The 16,554-nt window shown below is 45.1% G+C and overlaps 1 protein-coding gene across 1 annotated transcript in view; it reads left to right on the top strand.

The window, feature by feature from the left end:
• tada1 (transcriptional adaptor 1) overlaps positions 1–15,326 on the top strand; it is an 82,171-nt gene extending 66,845 nt beyond the window's left edge. Inside the window, exon 8 of the mRNA XM_038794975.1 lies at positions 13,755–15,326. Coding sequence (XP_038650903.1) covers positions 13,755–13,904 — 150 coding nt within the window. The 3' untranslated portion in view covers positions 13,905–15,326. The remainder of the gene's footprint in view (positions 1–13,754) is intronic.
• Positions 15,327–16,554: the final 1,228 nt, after the last annotated feature.

Below are 16,554 nucleotides of genomic sequence, written 5' to 3'. Positions count from 1 at the left end.
CAGTGTATAAATATATGCAGCTTCCAGTACACTCAAATGGATCACACTATAAGCCCGACTGACTATCTTAAATTGGTTGTCAGTGTAATTCTTAGCACGCTGAGAGTAATTTGGCAAATGCTGTCCAATTGCAGGATCACATCATATCATATCATAGAATCTCTACAGTGCAGTAGGAGGCCATTTTGCCCATTGAGTCCGACCCTCTGAAAGAGCACCCTGCCCAGGCCTACTCCCCCACCTTATTCCTGTAATCCCACATAACCTTTGGGCAGTAAGGCAATTTAAGGGCCAATCCACCTAACCTACACATTTTTGGACCCTGGGAGAAAACCGGAGCACCCGGAAGAAACCCAAGCAGATAGGAAGAAAGTGCTGTGAGGCAACAGTGTTAACCACTGTGCCACTGTGGCACTGGGCACTGTTTTTGAGTTTTACCAGCGGGCGCTGGTTGGGTACTGTCTTCCCATTGCAAACAGCAGCTGGGATATGATGTTTGATACGATCTGCCAGTCTTTGGGATACATACCTAGCATCACACTGGCACTGAAATTTATATCCTACATTAATAATTTCTGTGGTAGGCAGAATGTCTGTTTGGCTGTCAGTCGTCATCAACTGGTGCATTCCCCATGGCAACGCCTCTCCCAATCAGACCATAAGACATAGGAGCAGAATTAGGCCACTCGGCACATCGAGTCTGCTCCGCCATTCAATCGTGGCTGATATTTTTCTCATCCCCATTCTCCTCCCTTCTCCCATAACCCCTGATCCCCTTATTAATCAAGAAAGTATCTATCTCTGTCTTAAAGACACTCAGTGATTTGGGCTCCACAGCCTTCTGCGGCAATGAGTTCCACAGATTCACCAGCCGCTGGCTGAAGAAATTCCTCCTCATCTCTGTTTTAAAGGATTGTCCCTTTAGTCTGAGATTGTGTCCTCTGCTTCTAGTTTTTTCCTACAAGTGAAAATATCCTCTCCATGTCCACTCTATCCAAGCCTCGCAGTATCCTGTAAGTTTCAATAAGGTCCCCTCTCATCCTTCTAAATTCCAACGAGTACAGAACCAGAGTCCTCAACCGTTCCTCATACCACAAGCTCTTCATTGCAGGGATCATTCATGTGAACCTCCCATTCCAAGGCCAGCACATCCTTTCTTGGATAAGGGGCCCAAAACTGCTCACAATACTCCAAATGGAGTCAGACCAGAGCCTTATGTAGCCTCAGAAATACATCCCTGGTCTTGTGTTCTAGTCCCAAGTCCTTCTGCAGCCTGCCTGCTTCATCAACATTACCTGTCCCTCTACAGATCTTTATATCATCTGAAAACTTAACAGGGCCTACAGTTCCTTCTTCCAGATCATTAATGTATATTGTGAAAAGTTATGGTCGCAGCACCAACCCCTGAGGCACACCACTAGTCACAGGCTGCCATCTTGAAAAAGACCCCTTTATCCACACTCTCTGCCTTCTGCCAGTCAGCCAATCCTCTATCCATGAGAGGATCTTACCCTTAACACCATGGGCTCTTAACTTATTGAACAGTCTCCTAGCCAGCACCTTGTCAAAGGCCTGGAAAACTAAATAAATCACATCCACTGGTACTCCTTTGTCAACTTCCTTGTTAATTCCTCAAAAAACTCTTAACAGATTTGTTAGACATGACCTCCCCTTGACTAAGCCGTGCTAACTCAGTCATATTTTATCATGCACTTCCAAGTACGCTGCAATTTCATCATTAATAATGAACTCTAAAATCATACCAATGACTGAAGTCAGGTTAAACGGCCTATAATTTCCTGTCTTCTGCCTCCGTCCCTTCTTAAACAGCGGTGTTACATTAGCCACTTTCCAGTCCTCTGGGACCCTTCCTTCCTCCAGTGATTCCTGAAATATCACCAGCAGTGCCTCCACAATCTCCTCAGTTACCTCTTTTAGAACCATGGGGTGTAGTCCCTCTGGTCCTTGTGATTTATCCAGCCTCCCCGAACAGGCACCGGAATGTGGCGACTAGGGGCTTTTTGCAGCCTACTTGTGACAATAAGCGATTTTCATTTCACTGCACTCACCTGTGCCCCCTGATCCTCCTGGAGCGCTGGCATCTCACTGGTGTCTTCCACTGTGAAGACTGATGCAAAGTAACTATTCAGTTCCTCTGCCATTTCTTTGTTTCCTATTATTTCTCCAGCCACATTTTCCAGTGGTCCAATGTCTATTTTTGCCTCTCTCTCTCCCCTTTTAGATATTGAAAAGATCTCTTCCTATCTTCCTTTATATTACTAGCTAGCTTGCACTCATACTTCATCTTCTCCCCCCCCCCCCCCCCATTGTTTTTTTAGTTGTCCTCTGCTCGCTTTTAAAGGCTTCCCAATCCATAGAATTTACAGTGCAGAAGGAGGCCATTCGGCCCATTGAATCTGCACCGGCTCCTGGAAAGAGCACCCCACCCAAGGTTAACACCTCCACCCTATCCCCATAACCCAGTAACCCCACCGAACACTAAGGGCAATTTTGGACACTAAGGGTAATTTATCATGGCCAATCCACCTAACCTGCACATCTTTGGACTGTGGGAGGAAACCGGAGCACCCGGAGGAAACCCATGCACACACGGGGAGGATGTGCAGACTCCGCACAGACAGTGGCCCAAGCCGGAATCGAACCTGGGACCCTGGAGCTGTGAAGCGATTGTGCTATCCACAATGCTACCGTGCTGCCCCAATCCTCTGCCTTCCCACTAATCCTCGTCACTTTATATGCTTTTTCTTTAGCTTTTATACTGTCCTTGACTTCCCTTGTCAGCCATGGATGCCTTGTCCTCCCCTCAGCATGTTTCCTTCTCCTTGGGATGAATTCCTGTTTTGCCTGACGAATATTCCCCAAAAAACCCTGCTATTGCTGTTCCACTGACTTCCATGCTAGGCTCCTTTTCCAATCAACTGTGACCAGCTCCTCCCTCATGTCTTTGTAGGCCATAATGTGGAGATGCCGGCGTTGGACTGGGGTGAGCACAGTAAGAAGTCTTACAACACCAGGTTAAAGTCCAACAGGTTTGTTTCAAATCACTAGCTTTCGGAGCACTGCTCCATCCTCGGGTGAATGAAGAGGTAGTTCCAGAAACATATATATAGACAAAGTCAAAGATGTAAGACGATACTTTGAATGCGAGCATTTGCAGGTAATTAAGTCTTTAAAGATCCAGAGAGAGGGGTAATCCCTGGTTAAAGAGGTGTGAATTGTCTCAAGCCAGGACAGTTGGTAGGATTTCGCAAGCCCAGGCCAGATGGTGGGGGGGTGATTATCATGTGACATGAATCCAAGGTCCCGATTGAGGCCATACTAGTGTGTGGAACTTGGCTATAAGTTTCTGCTCGGCGATTCTGCGTTGTCGCACGTCCTGAAGGCTGCCTTGCAGAACGCTTACCCGAAGATCAGAGGCTGAATGCCCTTGACTGCTGAAGTGTTCCCCGACTGGAAGGGAACATTCCTGCCTGGCGATTGTCGTGCAATGTCCGTTCATCTGTTGTCGTAGCGTCTGCATGGTCTCGCCAATGTATCACACTTTGGGACATCCTTTCCTCCTCTGAAGACAAACACGGGACACAACCGACAGACTGCCATTCATTGTCCAGTGTTTCCCCAGAGCAGAGCGGAGAAACTATGACATCTTCCGAATGTCCCGAAGCGTGGTACATTGGCGCGACCGTGCAGAAGCTACAAAACCGCAACTCCCCACCTCCTTCTCAAGGGCAAGTAGGGATAGGGAAGAACATTGGCCTAGCTAGCGATACCTGCATCCCATGAATGAATAATAATATTTCCTGAGTGCACTGTAGGAACTTCCATCCCTCTCTGCCCTTGCACTACTATCACGGTCTATATTTGGATAACTAAAGTCCCCCATTATAAGTATTTTGTAATTTTTGCACCTTTCTGTGATTTTGTGGCAAATTTGTTCTGCTACAGCCTTCCCACTAGTTGACGGCCTGTAGACTACACCGAACATTGTAATTGTACTTGTGTTATTCCTTAGCTTTAGCAAAATAGACTCTGTCTTATAACATCGCTAACAGAGTTAACATCAGTGCCTCAGCGCCAGTTGACCTTTGCGAATCATTATTTACACTTAAATTTAATGCAATAAGTGAGCCTGCATGGTCTTCACGATCTCACTCCAGGTTCACAGGCATGTGGGATACTTGCCTTTAGTAGCCAAGGCATAGAGTTTAAGAGCATAGAGTCGAGGGATCAATGACCAGAGGGCATAGATTTAAGATAAGGGGCAGGAGGTTTAGAATCAATATGAGGAAAAACATTTTCACCCAGAGGGTGGTGGGAGTCTGGAACTTGCTGCCTGAAAGAGTGGTGAAGGCTGAGACCCTCATAACATTTAAGAAGTATTTAGATGTGCACTTGCAATGCCATTTGTTATGGGCCAGCTGTTAGAAAACTCCGAAGTATATCATGGAGTTCACCTGATCTATAACTGTATTTCGATTTTGATTACGATGAACACAAGGGCCTGCCTTTCAGGTTTTATTCAACAGAGGCCTTAAGCACTTTTAATCAAAAACAAGCTTTATTCTAAGAATTTAGTTAACATTTTTATAAACACACACAGTAAGCATTTTTATTAACTACCAACATAAATACCCCACACAACTATAGTAATCTATGTATAACCCTTAATACATCCCCCCCTTTAACGGTTCCAATTTAATAACAAGATCCCATAAACCAGAAACCCCTTTTCAAAGGTGTGGCCCAGCACACAGCACTCTTACTATCTTTAACACTTGGTATGGATACACCTGTTTTCTTTCCAGAACAGCAGGTTTGAATCCCGTCCAGACAACAGTTATCACTTTTAAGTTATCAAGTAACCTGGAAACAGCTTTTAAACTGAAGATAGAGAGACATGCCGAGATACTTCTCTTTCTGAGTACAGCAGCCAAATGTGAAAATGAAAGGCAAAACTCAGAGCCACAAAGAAGCCCCAAACCAAAATGAAAGTAAAACCACTCCCAGAGCCACGGCCCAGCTCCACCCACACAATAACATCACTGAAGCCATGTGATAAGACAAAAACATCTCTTAAAGGGACACTATCATACATACAAAGTTATGGGCCAAATGCTATAAAATGGGATTAGAATAGTTATGTGGTTATATTTGACCAATGCAGAAAAGGCTTTTATGTGTTGTAAACTTCTATGACTCTACTCAGCACTGGATACTCCTCAGCGACACTACTCCAGAATGCAGACAACCACGTGGACATGTGGCATGTTTTTAATGTGCTGTTCACAGGTGAAGCGCAAAAGTTCAGTCTCTTCATTTGGAGTCAGCTGTAAGTTAATAATTGACTCTAGGGTCTTAAACTCAAAAGGATTGGTCACCCACCACTTTCAATGTCTGAAACTTCTCTGGAAAGTAGCGACAAAAACTGTTGATCAGTGCAGCCAGATGCGACTGAATAAGGCTTGCCAGTCTATTGACAGTTCCCTGACTGATAGATCCCTTACTAACACTTTTTATCAATGTGTTGGAGCAGTACATATGGTAGTTTTGGCTTTTTACTTGCACTTGCCAAACTTTCAATGACTTTAGGAAAGAAAGTATCTATTTCTTCACAGGGCCGAAAGCAATCATCACCCTTCCCTTGCAATTTGAGGTTCAGTTTGTTTAGAATTGAAAAGATGTCTGCAAGGTAAGACATAGTTAGCATCCAATTCTCACTTGCCAGTATGTTTGGGGCAGCACGGTAGCATTGTGGATAGCACAATCGCTTCACAGATCCAGGGTCCCAGGTTCGATTCTGGCTTGGGTCACTGTCTGTGCGGAGTCTGCACATCCTCCCCGTGTGTGCGTGGGTTTCCTCCGGGTGGTCCGGTTTCCTCCCACAGTCACAAAGATGTGCAGGTTAGGTGGATTGGCCATGATAAATTGCCCAAGGTGTCCAAAATTGCCCTTAGTGTTGGGTGGGGTTACTGGGTTATGGGGATAGGGTGGAGGTGTTGACCTTAGGTAGGGTGTTCTTTCCAAGAGCCGGTGCAGACTCGATGGGCCGAATGGCCTCCTTCCGTACTGTAAATTCTATGTATCCACATATAACACACATGGGCTTTGCATCCTGATTTGCATTGGTGCAATTAAAGCCATACCTCAAGAAATCATTGTTATACTACTCTGTTCCCAATTTCAGTTTATTTTTTTTAAAAACATTTTATTAGGGTATTTGTAGTTTTTATAATAATAATAACCACAACATAAAAATGGTACATACAATATTTCCATCCCTATCACGTTCCTCGCACCCCCAAACAATGAAACAATAGCCTAATTCCCCCCCCCCCCCCCCCCCAGATTTCTGCCTCTACTGACATTCTAATTTTCTCAGAGAAAGTCGACGAATGGCTGCCACCTCCGGACGAACCGTAACATTGACCCTTTTAGGGTTAACTTTATTTTCTCGAGATTGAGAAACCCAGCCATGTCACTAACCCAGGTCTCTAATTTCGGGGACGTCGATCCCTCCACATTAACAAGATCTGGCTACCAGGGAGGCAAAGGCCAAGACGTTGGCCTCTTTTGCCCACTGGACTCCCGGCTCTTCCGATACTCCCGAGGTTGCCACCTCTGGACCCGGTGCCACCCGTGTTTTAAGTATCGTGGACATAACCTTAGCAAAACTCTGCCAAAACCCTCTAAGCTTTGGGCATGCCCAAAATGTATGGACATGGTTTGCTGGATCTCCCGTGCACCTGCACACTGTCCTCTACCCCAAAGAACTTGCTCATCCGGGCCACCATCATGTGTGCCTGGTGGATTACCTTAAATTGTATCAGGCTAAGCCTGGCACATGATGAGGATGTGTTAACCCTGATTAAGGCATCCACCAAGAGACCCGTCTCTATCTCTCCTCCTAGCTCATCTTCCCACTTGCCCTTTAGTTCCTCTATCTGAGTTTCCTCCGACTCCATAAGTTCTTTGCAAATATCTGATAGCTTCCCCTCTCCCACCTATGTTCTGGAAACAAGCCTGTCCTGTATCCCCTGTGGTGGCAGGAGCGGGAAGGTCGGAACCTGTCTTCTCAGAAAATCCCATACCTACAGATATCATTTCCTGCTGTCAATTCAAATTTCTCCTCCAAATCCTTCAAGCTGGGGAAGCTCCCGTCTATAAATAGATCTCCCATCCTCTCAATTCCTACTCTCTGCCATCTCTGAAACCCTCTATTCAGTTTCCCGGCACAAACCGATGGTTGTTGTAAATCGGGGCCCAGTTCGATGCTTCCTCCATTCTCCTATATTTACTCCACTGCCCCCAGACTCTTAGAGCCGCCACTACCACCGGGTTTGTGGAGTACCGGGCCGGCGAGAATGGCAGAGGTGCCTCTATTAGTGCCCCCAAACATGTGTTCTTGCATGATGCCGCCTCTACATGCTCCCACACCGACACCCCCCCCCCCCCCCCGGCTCCCACACCCTCTCCCCCACTACCCACTTCCTAATCATCATGGCTATATTAGCCACTCCCTAGTAGTTACAAAAGCTCGGCAGCGCCAACCCACCCTCCCACCGACTACGCTCGAACAACACTTTCTTCACTCGCGGGGTTTTACCCGCCCACACAAAGCCCAAAATCACCTTATTCACCCGTTTAGAAAAAGGGCCCTTGGGATAAAGATGGGGAGACACTGAAAGACAAATAGAAACTGGGGAGGACCATCATTTTCACGGTCTGTACCCTCCCCGCCAGTGGTAGCGGGAGCATGTCCCATGTCCTAAAGTCCTTCTTCATTTGTTCTGCAAGCCAAGACAAGTTTAACCTGTGCAATGTCTCCCATTCCGGGGCCAGGGGCATCATGATAACATTTAAGAGCCTTCTAACATTGGCCATGAGTTGCCTGTCCTTTACAAACCCCGTCCGCGGAGTCTTCCCCTATCACCCCAGGACACAGTCCTCTATCCTTGTGGCCAATATCTTAGCCAGCAGTTTACCGTCCACATTCAATAGGAAGATCGGCCTGTATGAGCCACATTGCTCAGGGTCCTTCTCCTGCTTCAGAATCAATGCGATTGAGGCCTGCGACGTTGTTCGGGGAAGGACTCCCCTCTCCTTTGCCTCATTAAATGCCCTCACGAGCATTGGGGGCTCCTAGCCCAATTGGGGCCTCAAGTGGGGCTCCTAGCCCTTCCACCAGTTCTTCCTCCACCCTTGGGAACCTCAGCTGACCCAAGAGCTGCCACATCCCCTCCACCCCAGCCAGGGGTTCCAACTCATATAACTTGCTATAAAAGTCCTTAAACACCTCATTCACCCCCACAGGGTCCAGGACCGCATTCCCACCTCTGTTCTTTACTCTCCCTATCTCCCTGGCCGCCTCCCTTTTCCTCAGCTGGTGTGCTAGCATTCTACTGGCCTTTTCCCCATACTCATTCACTGCTCCCCTTGCCTTCCTCAGTTGATCCACGGCCTTCCCTGTAGATAGCAGCCCAAACTCCAACTGTAACCTCCGCTGCTCCTTCAGTAGCCCCGCCTCCGGGGCCTCCGAATATCTCCTATCCACCTAGAGTATCTCCCCAACTAACCTATCCCTCTCTGCTCATTCCACCTTTTCCTATGGGCCCATATCGAAATTAACTCCCCTCTAACCACTGCCTTCGGAGCTTCCCACACCTTTGCTGCTGAGACCTCCCCCTATATCATTTATTTCCAAATAGTTCTGGCTGGACTTGCTCACCCACCCACACGCACCCTCATCTGCTAATAGTTCCACATCCAACCTCCATAACGGGCACTGCTCTCTTTCCATACTAGCCCATAGATCCACCCAATGTGGGGCATGATCCGACACCGCGATTGCTGAGTACTCGGTATCAACCACCCCCGAAAGGGTGAATCTTACCTAACACCGGCCTCAAATTCCACATTATCCCAGTTTGGTGCATATATATTCACGAGTACCACCCGCATCCCCTCAAGTTTTCCACACACCATAATGTACCTTTCCCCCCCCCGCATCTGACATGATTCTCCCTGCTTCAAATGCCACCCGTTTGTTAATCAAGATCGCGACCCCCCCCCCCACAGTCTTAGAGTCCAGCCCTGAATAAAATACCTGGCCTACCCACCCCTTCCTCAACAATCTGGTCTGGTTTATAACCTTTAGGTGTGTCTCTTGTAACATTGCCACGTCCGCCTTCAATTCCCTCAGATGCGCGAACACGCGAGCCCTCTTAACCGGCCCATTTAGCCCTCTGACGTTCCAAGTAATTGGCCAAGTCGCCTATTAGCCATCACCCTTCTTGGGCCAGCCGCCAGCCCACGTCCCTCGCTTGCTCGGGCATCCGTTGTCCTCGACCTCCCCTTTGCCCCTAGCAACAGTTCCTCCCCTGTGTGCAGAGCAGCTCCTCCCTCCACCCCTACCTCCCCCCTAGTAACCGCACCAGAAACCCAACCCCCCCCCCCCCCATATCAAACTTATCACCTCACCCCCACTGCGTTTCCGTGAGCTAGCTAGCCTGGTAGCTCCCGCCCATGGCGCCAGACATCCTATCTCCCCATTGTTCTCCCTCCTCCCCCCGCTTGGACATACATATTCAAAGCATCACAGTCCCCAGTGAACAAACAGTAGAAAAAATCCCTCCACCCAACTTCCAATGGAAGTATCTTTACATTTCTGAGCAGCTGCTCAAACATCTTATCACAACGAAAACCAAAGAAAATGAAAGGGCAAAAGCAACCAAGGAAAAGAAAAAAGGGAACAAGAAACCACAATTACCCCTTGTTACAGCAAGCACTGCATATTCAAAATCTGTTCCTTGTCCAGGAACCAGTGCATTCGCACCACCATCACCCTCAGCGGTTCATTCGCTTGCGGCTTCCTCACAAGAGCTCTATGCACTCTGTCCACTTCCAAGGGTCACGTAAATGCCCCATCTCTCATCAACCTTTACAGCATACTTGCCACATATGCCTCGCATCCGAAACGTCACCTTAGGTTCTGTCTCCTGGACCTGTTCTCCAAGTCCTCCCAACTTCTCCTGCAACCTTTTCTGGTCATCCTTCATCAGCCCCACCTCGGCCTCCAAAGGAGTTAAATGGTCCTCTTGCTTGGACACCATTTCCTCCACCTTCTGAATCGCCCATCCGTGGGTTTCTAGACCCTGTTCCACCCGATCAATCATGTTTTCCTGCGCTGCCGGCTCTGCACAAATCTTCCTTGCTTGACTATGTCTCCTTACACGGCCACTTCTTGTCCACTGCTCCATACACTGGTGGGGTATTTCTCCTCGCTGTCTCACTGTCCACTGATTTATCCAATAAAATTCCGAAAACAATGGGAGAAAAGGTCCAAAAGACTCGTCACAAGCGGGAACTACCAAATGTGCGACCTCCTACTCCATGGCCACCACCGGAAGTCTGTGGCCAATTTTAGTTTCTTAATGGGTTGTTCACCAGATGCTCTGTATACAGCTCACACCAGCACTGCTTTATCCTGCTGTGGACTCTCCTGATCAGCTCTCTCCAGCAGAATGAGTTGTGAGCTCTTGGCCTGTTTGCATCTCTGGCCCTCTCTTCCTTTTTACAAAATGATCCACATTCAGTTCTTCACAGTCCTGTTGTTTCTGGCAACTACAATATGGAGGAATTTTTCCTCCATGATTTTGTGCCCAAAGCACAGACCGACAGGGCACATGATGTCAGTGTACATGCCGTGTGCGTGACGTGCTCTTTGGTGCCGGTTCAGGCGGGAAGACTCCATCATTCCTATCTAAAGGCAGGTCACGGCCAGCATTCCCAATTTAAAAGCCGGTCGTGGCCGTTGGGCACTTCTGTCACGATTGGGAAAGCCACGACTGATCGCTCCGCGACCCTCCCGACACCTGCCCACGACCCACCCTCAGGCCGTGACCCGCAGTTTAAAAAACACTGCCCTGCAGTTACATCAACTCACAAGACTCTTTAATTGGACCCATTTTAATTGTTATAGGGGTTAATAGTGTTTTTTTTTTACTGTGAATGCCATCAGCAGTGATCTAATACTAAGCTATGACAGATGCGTCCTGTCATGTAAAGCTATTTGTCATCTTGAAATATTATGAAACAACATGAAATGTTAACCACAAATTCAATTGAAGATATTTGATGTTTAGGGTTGAGAAAAATAAAATATTAAAGGGCCAGTTGATTCATGTCTACATGCTTATAATAGAACAGACAATTTGATGGCAGTACATTAAATAAAGTTGAACCATAGTGCTATGAAATGTTTCCCACCGCAGGGAGAAGGAAGAGCCACTCTTCCAAAAGTATCTGGGGGATTGTTTCTGATGGAATAGAAAATCAGATTTCATAAGTGACAGAGGTTTTTTAATTCATTTATGGGATGCGGGCGTTGCTAGTTAGGCCAGCATTTATTGTGCATCCCTAGCTGCCCTAGGTGGAGGTGAGTTGCCTTCTTGAACCGCTGCTGTCTTTGTGGTGTAAGTACACCCACTGTGCTTTTGGGGAGGAAGTTCAAGGATTTTTTCCCTGCAACAGTGAAGGAACGGCGATATATTTCTAAGTCAGGGTGGTGAGTGACTTGGAGGGGAACTTTCAGGTGGTGGGGTTCCCAGATATCTGCTGTTCTTGTTTTTCTAGATGGTAATGGTCATGGGTTTGGAAGCTGAGTCTAAGAAACCTTGGTGAATTACTGCAGTATATCCTGTAGATGGCACACAAGGCTGCCACTGTTCATCGGTGGTGGCGGGTTTGAATGTTTGTGGAAGTAAGAGCAATCAAGCAGGCTGCTTTGTCCTGGATGGTGTCGAGCTTCTTGAGTGTTGTTGGAGCTGCACTCAGCCTGGCAAATGGAGAGTATTCCATCACACTCCTGACTTGTGCCTTGTAGACGGTGAACAGGCTTTAGGGGGTCAGAAGGTGAATTACTCGCCGTAGGATTCCTAGTATTTGACCTGCCTTGGTAGCCACAGTATTAATGTGGCTAGTCCAGTTCAGTTTCTGATCAATGGTAACCCCCAGGGTGTGGATTGTGGGGGATTCAGCGATGGTACTGCCATTGAATGTCATGGGGCGATGGTAAGAGACTCTCTTGTAGAAGATGGTCGTTGCCTGGCACTCATGTGGCACGAATGGAACTTGCCACTTGTCAGCCCAACCCTCGATATTGTCCAGATCCTGCTGCAGGTTCCGTGCAGATGTATCATCCATGCTCCAGCAATACTCCCTCTGGCACATTTTCTGAAAGAATTGCAAGTCTGCCTGCAGTTCAGGCATGTAATACAATTACATCAGCGCTCAAAATTCTTTAATTGGACCAGTATTCATTATTTCATATGAGCTAGTAATGTTTCGGAATTCCAGCATTGCAGGTTACATTTTGCACAATGCATTTAGCATTTTTACAAAATTCCAAATTTTGGAATTTAGCTTAACTATTTCCTCCTAGAAACAAAAATGGGAAACCAAGATGGCATTACTAAAAGATCAATTCACAGACTTGATAATGATGATGACCATTTGCGAAAAGTCATTTGCACTTATCTCCATTGGTCATCTGCTTACAAGGAACAATAGCTTGATTTCTGGACTATTTTTGGCCTCATCAGTAAAATCAAGAGCGAGTAATCTTCAAAACCTTTGTAATTATGAGTTTTGAAGAGTTGCAGAGCCAGAAGTCAATGATTTTGTGCACACACTTTCTGTTTTTGGTTCTGCCATCTTGAAAGAAAATTCAGAATCACTTGCAAATAGTGATATTATATTGAGTTTTGCATTAATTAAGTCATTGAAAAAGAGACTGCTGATTTGCTTCTTCATTTCAAGGGGTTGGAATACAATGGGAAAGAGATTATATTTCAGTTGTATAGCCTCTTGGACCCTAGCAGGAGTACTGTGTTCAATCTTAAGCACCCCAACTCAGGAAATAATTATCTTGGTCTTGAAGGAGGTGCAGTGAAGATTTACTAGAATGATGCTGGGAGCGTTAAACTATGAAGAGATGTTATGCAAACATAACTTGTATTCTGTTTTGTATAATAAATCGAAGGGAAATTAATCAAGGTCATTAAGGTGTTAAAAGGGTTTGAAAGGGCTGATGTGGAAAAGTTATAAGGAAATAAGAGCAAGGAGAGATACTGAAATTAGAGCTTTCAAGATTGATGTATTTTTCTTAGACAAGGGCATTGAGCATGTGGTTTAAAGGCGGGTAAATGGAATTGATGTATAGATCAACCATCGTCAAGCTGAATGGCCTACTTTAATTCCCATCTCCCTATGATCTGTTTTTTGTTACCTCTGGTATAATAAATGCTTGAAATAATTGATTGAAGAATTTGGTTATAGGTGCCTGGCAGAGAAAGACTAAACTAATTCACTGGTGGAAGTCTCTTCCAAATCCTAAATGGGGCAGCTGGGTATCACTTTGATTGTCGGGAGCCGTGTTCTATTGAAGGACAGATGCATGTGCAAGTTTAACTAACCTGGAGATGACAATCAGAGTGGGTCTTGATCATTACAAACCATTGCTTTGACACCCGGTCTCATAACCGTTGAATATATTCTTGCACCTTGGTTTTTCAGCTCTTCACAATAGTAAATATTAACATTCATTGGAGTTCACTCTTGGATCCAACTTGGAAATCAGCAGAGGTTGAAGTTATCCGGAATTTTTTCTAGTTTCAAATTGTCTAATTTATCTGTCCCTACTTTATTTTGCACTTACCATTTGTTTTCTTTTGTAGGTACACAGGGAAGTGATACCGGCCCACACAGTCTACGCCTTGAATATAGAAAGGATATTGGCTAGACTCTGGCATCCTAGCCATGAGGAATTGGAGCAGGATAAGATCCATCGTCAGAGGCTGGCGGTCAAGGAGGGTCTTGTTTGTTGACTGATTTTGTCCCAATTGCTAGAGCTCAGATTGCTAGAGCTTTGCCTCCAATTCAAATGAATGCGATACCACCTCAACCTCATTCTGTCTCTCTGTCATCACTGGGTAGAATCTGTTATAGTGATGAGCATCATTGGCAGCATGTCATTACAGCTGTAAATTGAAACAAATGGAAGTTAGTATTTAATTTCAGTCTGACAATTTTGATAAAATATTCTCATAAATCAATTAGAATGGGTTTGTATCTCATCGACTGAAATGTCTACATTGAGGTTACCTGGGATAGAATTTCAGACAAAACTGGCTGAGCAAAGATTTGTACAGTGTATCCCACAGCATACTTTAAAGGCCTATTTGACTATTTTGTTTAGTACCTGTCTACTGATGAGACGAACAATAACTAACTTTGCCAGTTAGTTTGAGATCCCTACTTGCCATTGCTAGTTCTTCTTCAACATTCTAACTCAACAAAGACCTCTTTATCAATGTGCAAAATGGTTACAGGTTCAAGATTACCAATGCAATGTAATAACACCATGGAATCATTTTATTTTTGTACAACAAAAAATTGTAACGATTGATAGAATGCAGGTATGTCTTTTTTTGTATGCGCAGGTGCTTTTTTTTTAACTTTTTGTGTATTTATAATTTTATTTTTAGTTTGTAGTTTATGTGTAAAACTGCAAGAATTCATTCATTAAAATGTAAATATACAAAAAACAGAGACATTTAGGTGTTGGTGAAAAGCTTCTAAACATTATCTCTGAATTTGGAATGCACAGCCATAAAGTGTGATTTCTTATCAGTTTGCCTAAAAATCTAATCCAAGGTAGATAGTGTTCAAAGATTGTAACTTTCCACTGTATTTTGTTTTTGAATGCAATCTCTTATAATTTATAATACTTATGTGTGACGATGTTGGCCGTTAAATTAGTTTAATACAATTGCTAACAGACTTCCTTTCCCAGAATGTAACCCTTTCCGTTCTGCTGAGTCATTTCCTGAAAAATAACTTCAAGTTGGCTCATTCTTTTGAATTACTGATGAACAGATTATGCTTAATAATATGCTTGCGTTTCTTAAACTTTCTCCTTTAAAGCTATGTTTATCTTGGTGATACACAAGTATTTGATTGTTGGTTATAACTTTGAAAGTGCTTCAGTGTTTGGCATTAACCTGTGGTCTGACAGTTCATTAATTAGTTATTGTAATACTTTATTGTCATTTTATGGTACTTTCTTTCACCACTTCATTGCTTCTATTCCTTTTCTTTTCCCCTGGTTTGGCTCTTTTTGGAACCTTCAATTCTGACTCCTCCTTGTCAACCAATCATGCTTGGCGTTCCCTGATCGCATTGCATCAATACTGTTTTGCCTTACTGGTATTCCCCTGTTCCAGCAATAAATCCTCCTCTGGCAAGTCCACAGTTACCTCATTGCTTTCTTCACTGGGCTCATTGAGGTATCGATGTTGCCTCATAGAGAGCAATGCAAATTCTCCATCCTCTCACTAAAGAGGGTCTCTGCTTTCATCACTAAAGATCTGGCAGAAAAGCAAGCACACATGAGGAAGCTGACCAGTTGAATGAGTGGATGGTCAGTGGGTAGCTTGGTACAAGGATGCAATTAGTAGCTGTCAAAGTCGCTGTGGTTTTGGACCTTTTCATTTCGAGCTCCTTGCAAGAATCAACTGTGAACTTTGGCGGAATCTCAAATAGTTGAACGATACTGATTTTGTAGATTACTGATGTTTGCTGGAGCTGGACTTTCCAAGGTTCAGGGCATCAACAATTGCATCCACTTAACTACCAAGGTACCCAATGACCATCCACTCATTCATCAACAGGAAGGGTTTGAACTCCGTCAACATTCAGCTGGTCTACTTCCTCGTGTGTGCTCGCTTTTCTGCCAGATACACTGACTTCTTCATCCTTCAGCCCAGACTGCCCCAGTCAGGGACAGGGATATCACTTCGAGATAGCTACTCGCCTCTCTATGAGAATCCTACACAGTGCATGGAGATCGTACATCTGCTTACTAGGACCGCCAATGAGCGGACGATTGGACTTCTGAAGATGCAGTTCCTCTAGCTGTATCAGTCAGTACCAATACACTCCTGTAAGGTCTCCCCCATTACAATGGTCTGCTGCATTCTCCGTAAACTAGTCCTTCAGAGAGTTGTGGACTGTGGGGATGGTGAGGTCCTGGAATGTGACAAGACCTCAAAGGAAGAGGAGGAGTGGGAGGTCTAAGTGAAATCTCGTAAATTCTGAATTCTTCATTTCTAACACTAGGATTCCTTCACTGTGCCTGACCTAACAAGGTGTGAATAACTAGTATTTATGAATCAAGTAAAATTTGTTGAGCAAGATCTTCCATATACTTAACCAAAAACAGTAGAGAACATTGAGGTTTCTCATTCTTCAAGGTCTTGGATTCCTCAAATACTGTCATTCCAGATGATGTATTTCTCTTCTTCTGTCCCTGAAGTAATGTTAACTTGTCTCAGAACAATCATACCACCACCGCCATGGTAAAGCTGCCAACAAAGATATTGCTTTTTCCAACTTTCATCCCGACTTCTCATTATTCTGACATCCCTTATTTGGAAATAGTTCAAATTCACCTCTTCCATCGGATTAGGGTCATGT

The sequence above is a fragment of the Scyliorhinus canicula genome, chromosome 4 (genome assembly GCF_902713615.1).
Source record: "Scyliorhinus canicula chromosome 4, sScyCan1.1, whole genome shotgun sequence".
Taxonomy (NCBI): Eukaryota; Metazoa; Chordata; class Chondrichthyes; order Carcharhiniformes; family Scyliorhinidae; genus Scyliorhinus; species Scyliorhinus canicula.
The sequence above is the reverse complement of the archived record's forward strand: the minus strand, read 5'-3'. Positions and strand labels throughout refer to the sequence as shown.